The 15,758-nt window shown below is 36.0% G+C and overlaps 1 protein-coding gene across 1 annotated transcript; it reads right to left on the bottom strand.

Moving 5' to 3' along the window:
- Positions 1-11,280: 11,280 nt before the first annotated feature.
- Positions 11,281-15,333, bottom strand: LOC147077051 (uncharacterized). Its single transcript, XM_085940978.1, has 4 exons — positions 15,063-15,333; positions 14,863-14,967; positions 12,091-12,694; positions 11,281-11,288 (listed from the first exon to the last, which is right to left on the bottom strand). Exons 1-4 carry the CDS (start codon positions 15,207-15,209, stop codon positions 11,281-11,283), a joined length of 864 nt encoding a protein of 287 aa, XP_085797104.1. The 5' UTR covers positions 15,210-15,333.
- Positions 15,334-15,758: the final 425 nt, after the last annotated feature.

Consider the following 15,758-nt stretch of genomic DNA (forward strand, 5'->3'; position numbering starts at 1 on the left):
TTACGGTTACACACAGCCACACGTCACGCCTGCCGTGCGGTTTGCCGTTTGCCATAGACAAGATAATGTTGCCCAAATGCCAGTAGTCCAAAAATACAATTATAATATTTCAACAAAAAATATAGTCGGCGTTGTCATAGTGTATAAAATGTATAATTTTGGTTGGCGCCCTTGACAAATGGATTTTCTCGAATTTGTGTTAAGCTTAGCATTTTTAATTAGATGATAATATTACTGCCCTCATATGGAAAAGGGCAGCTCTTCGAGGTCCATTTACCTGGAACACCCAATGTTAAAACTCTAACTTTTTTTGCGTGCATTTGTTTGTGCATCGTTAGTGCACGTTTGTGCACGATTTTTTTTCGTTTGTGCACCTATAATAACCGAAAAATTCCAATTTCAAATTGGGTGTTCCAGCTAAACGTTGGGTCACCCAATGTTGAAATTTCAACTTTTTTCGAGTGCATTCGTTTGTGCATCGTTAGTGCACGTTTGTGCACGCGTTTTTTTCGTTTGTGCACGCACATTAAGGGGGTTATTCGCATTTCAATTTGGGTGACCCAGCTAAATGCTGGATACTTGTGTCACAAAACATGTGTTTTTCCTTAAATTTAAATTGTAAACACTTGTACCTTAGTAGTGAACGTTAGTGCACGATTTTTGAAAGATTCACGAAAGTTGGTAAGTTGATAGTTTAGGTATTTTGAGTTTGCCAGCATCGTATCGAATACGTTGTTTAAGAATTCATAAACTTACACATTCAGGAGAAAAACCAGTTGCGTGTAATGACTGATGACTTTGAAATGTAATCAAATATGTCATTTAAAAAACCTAGTAGTCTTAAAACATGTGGAATGACAATACTGGTGCACACACTAACGAATGCGATTTATGTTCATATAGATGCTCGCAAATTAAAGGTTTAAAAGACACAAAATGACACATTCTGATGAAAAATCTAATAAATGCAATGTATGTTCATATAGATTTTCGCGAATAATATGCGTACTTTCCGGACCGAGGATTGGAACTAGGGACCCTTGACGCAATATGCCAACGCTTAAGCCACGCGGCCATTTTTGGTGGATGGTGAAAAACCTTATAAATGCAATGTATGTTCATATAGATGCTCGCAACTAAGTCATCTTAAAAACTAACAAATGACAAATTCTGGTGAAAAACCTTTAAAATTCGATGTATATTCATATAAATGCCTACGACTTTGTTGTCTTAAAAGACTTGAAATGAATATGTACTTATTATATAGAACATACTCGTGAAAAATCTTATAAATGCAATGTATGTTCATTTGGATTCTCGCGACGGAGTAATCTTCAAACATATGTAAAGATACAAAATGTTGAATTACCTTTTAAATAAATTGACTACTTATACGGAGGCTCGGCACAAAATCATCTTTACGTTCATAAAACGAAACAGGAGAAAAACCATTTGCGTGTGATGAATTTTATTTTGAAAGTAAGTAGTACTTACCTAAACAAATATGTCATTTAAAAACTCATAATCGTGATGAGTTTAAATATAAATGTAAACAGATATGTAAGTAGGTACGTTGTTTAAGAACTAATAAACACACACATTCAAAAGAAAACCATTTGCGTGAAACAATTGTCGAAGCTGTCAGAGGCAATAACTTTTTAAAGAACCTACAAAACTTTATTTGATATCGATTCTGAATAGCATAATATGAAGTGACTAACACTTCTCTCCTAACATAACACCTACCAGAACTACAAGCATACGTTGCACCACCTGGAGAAACAGAGAAAAAGAAGAAGCAAATATTATTAGGAAGAGTTAAGTGCCTGCAAGTTAACCCCTTTATATAAAAAAAATATAAATGTCATTCCAATATTATCTTTTGAAGAAAATATCGTTGCATAAAAACATACCTATTGCATTTTTCAAAAGTATGCATACCTAATTGTATTCTAATAACTTAACGGTATTTATTTTTATTACAGATCATTTTAAAAAACAGTAGGTAAGTATAATTATATAATTGACTGCATTTTTCCTTATTAAACTGACATTGATCCATTCAAAATCATAAATAAATAGATAAATGTTAAGAAAGTTGAATGATTTTGTAATTTTGACACTTTTGTGTAATCAGATTGTCAATTTTGAGGTAGTCTATTATAAACCGACATATTTAGTGCACCTTACACCGTTTTGGCTATTTTGAGGAGACTCTTTTGACTGGATGTTCCAAACGGATGCGGTCGTTTTTGTTCAGGACATTTTGACGGGGTACTTAGTGAAAATGGAAAAATGCGAATTTTTCGCGTAATTTAAATGGAAAAACAATAAAAACTTCATGAAAAATCATGTAATTAAATTACTCAAAGGTGTGCATTTAAAAAATGTTTGGTTTTAAAACTTGACGGCCACTCAAAATCTAATTACTAGCTTAATATATGAGATAAAAAAAATTTAAATCGTGCTAAAAGTTTACAAAAATTAACTAAATATGATGCACTAAACAAAAAAATTTTAAGGCAAATTTAATGGTTCAAGTATCAAGTCCCTAAAATTTTAAAAATAATATCTCTCACGATATAATCGATAAAACAAAAAAAGCACGTGCACAAACGTAAGCCAATAATAGACAACTTGATGACTTAATAAAAAGTTAAAAAAGTTTGTTGGGTGGTTCTACTTAACGATCATTAAATATTTGATATAGAATAACTCACGCACTATATGAGAAAAAAAATAAAAAAGTATGCAGAATTGCGCACTAGCTAGGCAACAAGAGATTTAACTGCAAAATATTTTTTTAAACTCACCCAGTCAGGTTTTGCATACAAACTTTAAAATTAAATAGCGCGCTAAATATAGGTGAAAAAGCAAAACAAAATCGTGCACTAACGTTCACTACCAACACACAAGTGTTTACAATTTAAATTTAAGGAAAAACACATGTTTAGTGACACAAGTATCCAGCATTTAGCTGGGTCACCCAAATTGAAATGCGAATAACCCCCTTAATGTGCGTGCACAAACGAAAAAACGCGTGCACAAACGAAAAAACGCGTGCACAAACGTGCACTAACGATGCACAAACGAATGCACTCGAAAAAAGTTGAAATTTCAACATTGGGTGACCCAACGTTTAGCTGGAACACCCAATTTGAAATTGGAATTTTTCGGTTATTATAGGTGCACAAACGAAAAAAAATCGTGCACAAACGTGCACTAACGATGCACAAACAAATGCACGCAAAAAAAGTTGGAGTTTTAACATTGGGTGTTCCAGGTAAATGGACCTAGCTTTTCGACAAAAATCACAAATTGAGTTAGTATATAGATAATGATCTACGTGAAATTCTGAACCATTTGACATAAAGACAAAAGCGGTAGATACTTATAAAAATTATTTCAGTACCTAAGTATAATAATCGACATATTGTTTTTTGTTTTATTTTTCACAAAAACGGTAGTAGTTATTCTAAACAAAAAGACAATACAATATAACGAGTTTCATAAGCAAAAACACAGCATCATTAAAAATATTATACTTACTGGTTTTTGCTTATACCAAATATCAAAAATGATTCATCCACATATGATTTACTTAACACACACATTAAGAATAGTTGAAAAAAACGTTAATATTGTCTCATTATCTCAAAATGTGACTTTGGCAAATAGTTGCCTTTTTGCTTATAGGGGCAGTAGTAGGTAGGTAAGTGTGTACTTAGGTACGCAAATCGAAAGACCCTAGGAATTACTCAAATTATTCTCCGTAAGTTTTTTTGAGTGAATCAACAGCATAATATGCTGTTGATTCACACAAATATTCCTTATAGATTTTTTTATATTGGGAAGGGCAATTTTAGGTTGACATCTAAGTGGTAACTACTCATGGCATAGCTCATGCTCAGTAGTATTATAATATTTATCTCGCGGCTTGACACTCCTTTTTTTGAAAGAAGCGTTGAGTTGCGTTAACGTTTCGTGCGCTACTCAGATTATGATAATACAGTCGCACTCGGTCGCTAAAATATCGTCAAAATTTTTCTTAAAACTGTTAATGTTTCAATAGTTTAAAAATATTTCGACCCTAAGCAATAAAGTCCGACCGGACAGGATGCCGCCGGAATCGGATCACGTTTATGACACTAGTTAAGTGTGTACCTACTTAATTGGTGTTTTCGCCGACAATATTGAAAAAGTATAGACGCATATGGTTGAAATTGCATGTGAAAATCCAAGGTTTGTGAAGTCACCAGGTACCTACCAGCTTTCATTACAATAAGCAACTTCTTTTGTAGTTTAAAATTGTAATTGTGAATTTTTGTTTGAATTGCGACTTTTTGTGTTATGTGACCGTTCATTTAAAAATACATATTCATTGATATAACGAGTAACGCTTATAACGAGCAAATTCAGTCGGTCTCATCTTCCTCGTAATAACCAAGTTCGACTGTATCTTACTCCAATATTTTTCTTCTATGATTACTTTAACTGAATTTTCAATAAAATCCTGTAATGTTTTACTAAATCTCTCTCTTCTTGGTCGTGCACTCATGACTGAGGATCGTGACCACATTTGAATTTTGCCATCCTTTGAGCGACCAAGAATAGATGGTGCCCCCAGTTAGCTCTTTCACTTGGTCGCTCCAGCGCGCAGACGCTCTTCCTCTGCTTCGCTTTCCCCGGAGGCCACCCAAAACTTCCAGTCTCTCCAGGTTGTCCGGTCCGCGCCTGATAATATGTCCAAAAAACTGCAGAATTCTTCTCAGACATATTGTCAAGAGCCATTCCTTTATCTCCAGTCTCTGGATGATTGACTGGTTCATTCTGTGCTTCGTCCAAGAAATACGAAGCATTTGTTGCCAACACCACATCTCAATGGCATCAATTGCCTTCCATTCCCTTTTACTAAATAAAAGCTGTGTAGGTATATTCAATAATTGGATAACTTTTGTAGACAATACTTTTATGAAATTAGTAACAAAGCAGCAAACGATCAAACATAGTAAATCTATAGACAGTATAAAACGCTAGCGAGACATAGTCGAAATAGCCCTCCATTGCCTAAAAAAGTGTTTTTCAACAAATCAATGCCTGAAGTTGTTCTATACGAAAAACTATACTAGCCTGAATGAAGCCAGAGAAAGTTTGATTGCTTTTTGCGAAGTCAGTTCATACACGGTGCGACCTGCTTCACGGTGGATAGAGCAGGGGTCCTCAAAAATTTTAAATTAGTGACACACAATAGATAATAATATCACGTCCATTAATACTTCACGCCTGCTTATTATGTACCTTCATAACAGTAGCAAAGGGTAGAGGTAGGTTGTTTAAATCCGACATAAATAGTGCACATTAAACTTTGTTGGTCATACGTATTTGTTTTTATTGAACTAAGACTACAGTTAACAAATGGTTTTGGTTAGTTTTCAAAAATTAATGAAACCCTGCCTTAACCTAGCCATAATAGTTTTGGTATACTGTCACGCGTTGTCATATTATGTCATATTATGACAACGCGTACGTGACACTTCCCTAGTTCACTCGCCAACTTGTTCTCGTGCCTCCCACCATCAAGACTTACAGCTCGTATAATATAGGTTTTGTAGCAATGCTGCAGGGTGAGGCATGGCCGCCTAGGGCGATGAAACCCTTGTGGTTATGCTACAAAGGTACAAAGTGTTGCAGCCACTGGTGGCAACCGGAACTCCTGGCTACGTGACTTTAACAATTATTCCAAAAATACACTTAGATTTTTTTACAAAATAAGCTGACTACAAGATAATTTCGAATTTGAAGTGGGCATTTCCAGAATTTGACAATTATTATTATTACCTAGGTACATCTGACGATAACCGCCAAAAATGACTTTTTTTGCAATATTATTAGGATTTCATTTATGTCATTCTTTGCATTAATCACATCTTTATCAAAACACTAGACCTTCATTTATCTACCTACTGCATGGTATCGTAAGGATTTTTTTAAGACAACACGGGAAAGGTTAACACAATCACTGCTGACCTTTTAATTACCTACCACATTTAAATAGCACGTTGATTATATCTAAAGCCAAGTACCTACTCCAAACTCACCAGTCGCGGTGTTAGCGAAAATGAGTTTAATACTTTGGACGCGGAAGACGCACCCGGCGCGTAATGACCAGGCGGCCGATCGATGTAATTAACATGCATTTTAAAGGGGGCAATTAAAAAATCATTATCTACTCAGCAGCGAATGAGTTAATACCAACAAATAATGAAATACATTCGAAAATTTTATTCTCAAAGCACTATTTATTGCAGTTCGTCGGCTTAATTCTAACATATCGTAAGTCATTTTTCTTCAGATTTCATGTTTGCCCGAATCCCGACAACTAAATCAATGCACGTGTACAGGCGCTATTAGTCTTACTTTGCTTTCGGTTTATAATACCTTCTTCCAATAATTATCCATTTAACAACTTCTTTCCTTTCTAGTCGATAACCTATATGTATATAACCTGGCCGCAGGCTGAGTGATGGACAAAAGAAAATCCTGACCTTCGAGCTCAAGCGCTCACACTAGCTAATCATTTCTCATGTATCTTTGCCATTATCTCAGACCTCACTTACTTTGCTTATCAGGAATCTCCGTTACTTCCTAGTTTTATACAGTCACATTCCTTGACTTATATGAAAATAAATTTGTACAACACATTCTACATAGGTAATATAAAGAAATACGTAAATAATTTCATCTTTGCCAAATGCATTATGTTTCATGTGTACAAGAGTTCCTGGTCGAACGAGATGTAAACGAATATACGAGGGTGGGTCAATAATTCCTTAGAAAAAAGCATTAAAACAGGTTTTATTTTTGTATTTTTTTTTTATTTCTCAACATAATTTCCTTGGAGCTCAATACACTTGGTTAGACGTTTCTCAATTTTTTTTAAACCGTCAGAAAAATAAGTTTTCGGAAGGTCCTCAAAATAAGCATTTGTCCGATCGATGACTTCTTCATTTGAAAAAAAACGTTGTCCACTTAGCCATTTTTTTAAGTTTGGGAAAAGGAAAAAGTCACTGGGGGCTAAATCTGGCAAATACGGTGGGTGGTCGACCAATTCGAACTTCAATTCTTCAATTTTAGCCATTGATCGTAAACATGTGTGAACACGGGCATTGTCCTGATGAAAGAGGATTTTTTTCCTGTTTAAATGAGGCCGTTTTTCTTCAATTTTGTTTTTTAGCTGGTCCAATAAAGATGCATAATAATCCCCTGTTATTGTTTTTCCTTTTTCCAAATAGTCAACGAAAATAATTTCACGTGCATCCCAAAATACAGTAGCCATAACCTTACCAGCTGATTTTACGGTTTTCGCCTTCTTTGGACATGGTTTGCCTTCGCAATCCACTGCTTTGACTGTTCTTTCGTCTCGGTAGTATAGTGGTGTATTCATGTTTCATCTACAGTCACAAAGCGACGAAAAAATTCATCCGGATTGCGTTGCATGAGCGACAACAGGGCTTTAGAGGCCACCACCCTACTGCGTTTATTGTCGACTGTGAGCAAACGCAGCACCCATCTTGCAGAAATATTTTTCATGCCCAATTTGTCATGTAAAATAGAAATGACGCTACCTTTTGAGATCCCTGTAACCTCAATTATCTCACTCAACTTTAATCTTCGGTCACTTAATACCATATCGTGGATTTTATTGATCATGTCTGGTGTAGTTACCTCTACAGGACGTCCTGAGCGTGGTTCATCCTTTGTTGATGTACGACCACGTTTAAATTCATTTAACCAGTTATAAATAGTTGCAAGTGAAGGAGCAGATATGCCGTGAACTAAATCCAACTCATTTTTTATTTCCTTTGCTGTTAACCCTTTTATATTAAAATGTTTAATAACAACTCTAAACTCAATTTTCTCCATTTTCCATTTTTCCATTTTCCACAAGTAATTTTTTTTTTTAAATGTACGAGAAACACACAACAACCCGACCAATCTGATTGAAACTTCGCAGCATACTGAATTGGTAGTGCCACTGCATGAAAACAAACCGCTTGCAGTACTAGTCGCGCCACCTGTCGGCTTTTCTAAGGACTTATTGACCCACCCTCGTAATTACTAATATATTTGGACTTAAATATATTCTGCAGTTTTTTGGATATATTATCAGGCACGGACCGGAACACCTGGAGAGACTGGTGGTTTCGAGTGGCCTCCAGGGAAGTCGAAGCAGAGGAAGAGCGTCTGGAGCGACCAAGTGAAAAAGCTGACTGGGGGCACCATCCATTTTGCCCTGAGGAAAGCGGAAGATCGAGAAGGATTGGTCTTGGTCGCTCAAAGGATGGCGAAATTCAAATGTGGTCACGATCCTCAGCCATGAGTGCACGACCAAGAAGAGAAGAATATTTGGAGAGGGTAGTTACCTAAATAGGTACTCTAAGCACTTTGAAGAGTGAAACTACCTTTCATTACAGAAATACATTACGATCACATCAAGTGATCTCGCGGTTATTTGGCATAGTGTGCAATGTTGTTGCTTCCATCCTGTAGCACATTTTGAGCCAAAACAATTCGTGTCAGGTAGAAAAATCTGCGAAATTTTATCGATCTACACTAAGGTCATCTTCCGCCTCTCATGCCATAAAACCAACTTGAATCGTGATATTATTATTCCATTTTATATTTTACACATTTTTGAGTCACGTGCTTTCGCTTATCTTTGGCAGTGATTCCAGATAAAGGTCTCCCATGGGAGACCACCTTACTATGCGCGAATGAAGTGTGGCCTACGCGGTGTCACTCAGCGAATGTTGGCGCTACTTGCTGCGGAGGCATCCTTTCGGGGCGGCGGTCGGAACGAGAACCAGGTGATGGCGGCTTGGTTTTCTGGTGTCGGTCTATGGGTAGCTAACCTCCCTGTTTTACCGTCGGATCTCTTTGTCTCGAGGCGGCGCTATCTCGAGCGGCCGTTTTCAGCAGCTTCGCGTCTGTGTAAGTATGTCTGAATTTTGGCGGGGAACGCGAACGAATTTGAAAGACAGCAAAATTTTAATGGAGGTAGGCCCTGCGAAGTTTTCTTGCTATTTAAGTGGAAGTGATGAAAGAAGAAATCAAGCGATGATGGTGGTATCTCTGGTGAGCTTGGAATCCGCATGGGTATGGCGGGTCCTGCGTTCAACCAGCTTGGAGTCGCATGGAGGTCAAGGCTGTATTCTGTGAGGACCAAATGTCGTTTGTTTAACGCGTGCGTGCTACCTGTGCTCCTGTATGGCTGTGAAACATGGCATCTGACTAAGCTTCAAGAGTCTCAGCTTTTGAGCTTTAAGAATCGATGTCTCCGCCGAATTTTAGGGGTACATTGGTACGACCGCGTTACAAATACCCGAGTTCGTGAGCAGACATAACAGCCTTCGGTGATTGAAGTTATCACGAAGAGACGATTTACGTGGCTGGGACACATATTCCGGATGCCGCCAAAGAGTGTGGCACTTCGTACCTTTGTGGCACAGCCTCAAGGGTTCCGTCACCGTGGCCGGCCCTTCCCCACCCTTCAGCGGTGCTACAAAAGCGACCTACGTGCTGCAGGTCTGACATGGTGGGAGGCGCAGGAGTTGGCGATGGACCGAGGGAAGTGGCGCCAACTTGTGCTTGCCCTATGCCCCAATGTTCGGACGTCACAGGTTGGAAGAAGAAGAAGAAGGCTGTGGTTTTTGGGACAGTCGATTGTTCGGTCACTCCCTTTAAGGTGGTCTCCCGTGGAAGACCTTCACATAATAGGTAGTTTGGAAGGAGGCTACAAATCACAGGTAATTGTCACACGTTAACCGTTTTCATTGTTGATTTAAGTACGTATTACAAAAAAAAAAGAGAACCATTGAACCAATTGACATTGCATTATATTATAAGGATTTTTAACAGGATTTGTAACCGTTATAAAAAGTTTAAAAAGCACCTGGCAATGACACTATGGGTGCAGGTCCGTTCAGGTTTAGATCAGCGTGTTAGATTCAGTAAATTATAAAAATGGCCAACAACCATTCCTCTTAACCAATCTGTAATTTGAATTTCACTACGTGGATACTCTTATAATGCTATGCATTGATGATAATGTCATTTGATAATATACCTATTTAAATTATACATGTTTTGTAGATCTCGTTATTTAGGGACGAGACCATTGTGATTGGGGTTGACCCGGAGGTTTAGATGGAGTCATCAGGAGGAGAGATGAGAAGTCGAGATTTAATGGTTGCTGCGATGGATGGAGAAGCGCGTTTTATTTGCAGCGTAAACAGTCGGTACAAGAGTATGTTACAAGAGCGTTATGCTACAATACTTATAATACTGTTCCGAGGTCCGAGCTCAGTGGGACTGAATGCAGTGCGGAGCAACTGGTACAAAGCTTACTGATCAGACCGTGATTCAGATTGATACTAATATGTATTTAGACTTACTAATTCATTAAATGTGACCTTCTAATTATATGCATGAATATTTGGTAAATTGCGGGTTGCATTGTTGATGAAGTTTGCAATTGAGAAATCTGCTGACCTCTACATTATTGCACTTCGAACGTTTTGATCCCATCAAATAATGTCAAGCGTGTCGAATATGCTGACTGTAGATCAGACGATTGTGCAATAGTTTATATGAAGCGCCTAGTTTCAAAAGCCCCTAAAACGATTTTAGGTAGTTCTGAGAAAAATGAGAAAAATGAGAAAAACAGCTTTAGGTAGTTTTGAAAAAAATGAGAAAAAATTATTTCTATTAAATCTGTGTACTTTGTGTATTTATTTTTTAATTTGTTACATTCCAAAGAGTATTTTGGCTTTACATTTTAGGGGTACTAGAAAAGCACACCCAACAATTTTAGCGGGTTTTGAAATTTACCCTAATTTTTGATCATACGTATTGACGGTTTTTGACGTTTTTTAAAGTTCAATCCTTGGCCACTCTATAGGTAACAAAAATATCCATCTAAACACATATCTAACTCAAAATTTTTCAAAAACCGTTTTAGGGGCTTTTGAAACTAGGCGCTTCATATGACTTGCTAATTCTTACACTGTCGAAATAATGCTGACAAGGCCCGAAGTCATTGTCCATAACACATGTAAGAGTTTTCACAAGGTTAACTTAATTAAGATTTCTTAAATGTAACACGGCTTTTAACAAGAATATCCCACATTATCATTAATAATATAATTATTTTAAACGAAATTATTAAAGCAAAATCATATTGATATGGTTCCTAAGAAATATGAGTAAGGTTATGTCTTTTTAGGCCACTGGACCGCAAACACATAAATGAGCAAACGCTGCATTTATATGGTTTTTCACCAGAATGAGTCATTTTGTGTGTTTTTAGATGACTTTGATGCGAGCATTTAAAAGAACAAATATCGCAGTGGTAAGGTTTTTCATCACTGTGTGTTCTTTTATGCGTTTTTAGATTATTTGGCTGCGTGCATTTGAATGAGCATACGTCGCATTTATATGGTTTTTCCCCAGTGTGTATCATTTTATGTGTTTTAAGAGTACTGGGCTGCAAGCAGGTAAATGTGCAAACATCGCATTGATAAGGTTTTTCATCACTATGAGACGTTTTATGTATTTTAAGATGACTTAACCGCGAACACTTAAATTTGCATACGTTGCATTCAAAAGATTTTTCACCAGTATGTATCATTTTATGCGATTTCAAATGACACAGCTGTGAGCATTTATATGAGCAAACATCGCATTGATATGGCTTTTCTCCAGTATGTGTTCTTTTATGCGTTTTGAGATCATAGGAACGTTTAAACTTTAATAAGCATACATCGCATTGAAATGGTTTTTCACCAGTATGTGTCATTTTATGTATTTTAAGAGTACCGATTGTCGTGAATTTAAATGTGCACACATCACATTGATAAGGTTTTTCACCAGAATGTGTCCTTTTATGTATATTAAAATGACCTAGCCGCAAGCATTTGAATGAACAAACGTCGCATGTATATGGTTTTTCGCCAGTATGTATCCTCTTATGAGGCTTAAGGTCACCGAGCCGCGTGCATGTAAATGAGCACACATCACAGTGATACTGACTTTTATCAGTATTTGTCTTTGTGTGAGTTTTTTGTAATTCAAGCTGCAACCCATCATAGGAATCAGATGCAGAGTTCATTTTTTCTTCAACAGTCTGAACAATACTAGATTTATTCCAGTTCTTAGAATTCATGACTGAGTTATTATGAGTTTTGAACTGTTTCGGTTTGATTTGTCCATCAACAGTAATTATCTCTTCATATTTTAAAATACTATCATGCGAGCCAACACTCGTTGTATACAGCATTTTATCCATATTATTCATATCATATTGTGATGTAATGCATGTTATTTTGTGCTTTTTTAGGTCATCCAAGTTTTCAAATACTCCGTAACAAACACTACATATAAAATTACGCGAAAAATGTATCATTCTTTTCAAAATAATTTTGATAATCTTTGGCAATTTCAATGTTTCTACTTCTTTTTTTATATACTGTTTGTCTAGAATTGTCTCTAAACGTTCTGTCATCCTATCTGGAACATTTTTGATTGCAGATGCTATGTGCTGGTTAAGATCTTCATTTATTTCACTCGTGTCATTACTAATAGTAGCCGATGAACTCTCACACTTGTTGTTGTCCATGTAATAAGGCTGAGAAATCTATAAACAGATAAAGTTATTTTATTCATTTCAGTGGTATTCATTGCAATTGCGATTTGCCATTGCATTGAGAGTGAAGAGGCTCGGCCACGTGCTGGAGATGCCAGAAGATAACTACAACCTAGCTTGCCTTCTCAGCAGGCCAATGAATAACGGCGTCCTGGAATTCCGCTAAATACTATCTATAGATTGTATACGGCAGAGATAAGGGGATGCTGGGTTGACCTAGAACGAAGCAAGAAGACTGGCGACCGACAGGGATTCTTGGAAGCGCTGTGTGGTGTCTATATGCTCCAACTAAGGAGTGGATACGGCCGAAGAAGAAAAACCTTGAAAAGCACCTTGGGAGAGCACACTACTACCGATTTCGAAGATAATTATCAGAAACAAGTAAATATTAGGTACCAAGAATGGTAGTTTACATGCGTATAAGTCGGAAAAAGTACGAAGCAAAACATATTATTATATTCGGCCCAGTGCTGTTTTGTGACAAAGAAAGGAAAACGATTATTAAAACATTTAAAAGCAGTGGTACCTAGACGATGCGGTTGCTTTGTTAGAAAGTAAACATTTAATTTTTTATTCACAAGGGGCCCTCCAAACTTGTCTGCGCTGCAGACCTCAATCAGCATAAATCCACCTCTGTTTGATAGTAGATTTCGTAGATGTGCTCTAATCAATCGTGCTTGTTATGTATGTAACGATTTCAATGGGATCTATCGACGATTACAATCAACCTAGTTCAGTCGGTGTGCTTCCAAGTATTTTTATTAATTTATTATTGTATTGCAGATATTATGTTTTACACTGTATTTTAATTTCAATAATTGGCAACACTTATTTATTATGTCATATTGCTTTGAATTTATAATTTGTCATGCTCATTATAATAATATCGACAGTGTTTAGGAAAAAGGGCGTAACCCTCAAATTTTCGAAAAGTGCTTTTATTAGATATTAACAATGTATACAACTAAATACACATTCTATAAAAAGGAAGTAAGCCACAAATGCTGAATTATTATCTAAATTCATGTTTTAATTGAGATTAATTAATTTTTAATTTATGGAAAAAAGCATTTATCCGCAATTTTAATGATTTTTCTGTAATAACTTCTTTAATTATTATTAGATCGAAAATATATTACACCAAATCATCAATCATCATGCACCCAATGTATATGGCTATTTTTAAAAAAAATAATTAACTAAAAACTCTCAAAAAAGTTTTTTGCCTCTCCTGTAAAATTTGTTCAGTGAGGGTTACGTCCTTTTTCCTAAACACAGTCGATATGTAAAATAAATCAATTTGAATTTTAATAGTATATTAGAACCCAATTGATCGTTCCGACCAATGATAGATACCACCTTCTAATACTACGTGTATAATAAGTATGCACATAGTTTCCAAGGTCTCATATGAAGATAAATATAAACCTAGTTTTACGAAGATTTGTAAGTCGAAACCATTGGTACTGCATAGAGCAGTGGCGAAGGGTGGAGGTGGGCTGTTAAGATTCGCCATAAATAGTGCACACTAAACTTTGACAGTCATACATATCATTTCTTTTAATTGAAATAAGACTACGTACAATTTATAGATGGTGTCGGTAGTTTTTTAAAATTCAGTTTAATTCCGACGAAAACTAAGCCATAATAGATAATAGTCAAAAAATACTATATTTTTCGGGATTTTTAATTTCGGAATTTTCGGAATTTAGAATTCGGCAGTAATTTTTATTAAAAGGCATTTTCGCGATTTGATTCGTGCTAGGGTATCAGGCAATGGTCGATTATTTGTCTGTGATAGTGTGATTTGATAATTTGTTGACAGTTGTTAGCTAACCTCAAAATGGACATTCAGTTAATTTCAGAATTAAAAAACCTAACCTAATAATAATAGTAAGTATTAGATTATATTATGTCCAATTGTAACACTAATAAAACCATCCGTATCAAATTTACTTTTTCTACTGTCACGTTGACAGTTTAAGAATTTTATACCCTACCGAATTCACGCACTCGGCAAACAATTTGCCTAATTCGTGAATAAGGCAACGGGGTTGCATTTTTCATGAATTAGGCAAAATTTTGCCGATTTCATGTAATACGCAATTTCACACATTCGGTGTAACATATACAATTGTATGTAGGTATGTATAATATACCTGATGTATTGGCCTGTAATCTGAAAGCGAGCATCCGGGTTGTGGATCCACATCATTAAATGGAGACATCTTCTCAACAACAAACTCGCTCTTGATGTCAACCAACTAAAAATAAAAACGAACAAATTGTTTATTATTATAATTTGATAAAAGCCGGGAATTGGATGCACATTTATTATACCTACTGTCATAAAACTAACCTCCTTGGTGACGTCTTCAAGATCTTGTGTTACATACTTATATGCGTTTGGGTTCTTTGCGCCATCTATGGGTACATCAACCCAAACAGGACTTGGGTCATTTTTGTAACTATCCAACCTGTCATTTGGTTCTTGTTTTATATCCATTCTGTGTAATTATATTAAGCGGACATGTCACAGAAAAAGACTTATTACGCCGTGCTAGAAATGTCAAAATTAATCACTTAGAATTATTTCAGTGACTTTAGTCTATTATAGAAGGTGATTCGTTCGAAAGAATCGTTCAATTGAATCATTGGTCACAGTGCCAATTAAATATCGACTGTAAAAAGGAAAAAGGGCGTAATCCACACAAAGCAAATTTTACAGGAGGAGCAAAAAACGTTTTTTCAATGATTTTCTGTCAAAATCAAAATAAAAAATATACACAGACTTAAAGTGCATAATGATTAATAATTTGGTGTATTATTTTCCCAATCTGACATTAATTACGTAAGTTATTAGAGAAAAACCGATAAAAATGATGGTAACATCCTTTTTCCTTACCAATTTCAAATGTCGTATTTCTATAATCTAAGGTCGTATTCATAAAATACAGTGGACTTACGCAGCAAATAGCCTTTTTTCACACTTATTTTTAATTAAATTCTTGGGAATGTATTTCTTTATAGTGTTTCACTAGGTGTTTATTTAATA

Source organism: Rhyacophila brunnea, unplaced genomic scaffold (genome assembly GCF_057557595.1).
Source record: "Rhyacophila brunnea isolate RB1 unplaced genomic scaffold, BYU_Rbru_1.0 scaffold_13, whole genome shotgun sequence".
Taxonomy (NCBI): domain Eukaryota; kingdom Metazoa; phylum Arthropoda; class Insecta; order Trichoptera; family Rhyacophilidae; genus Rhyacophila; species Rhyacophila brunnea.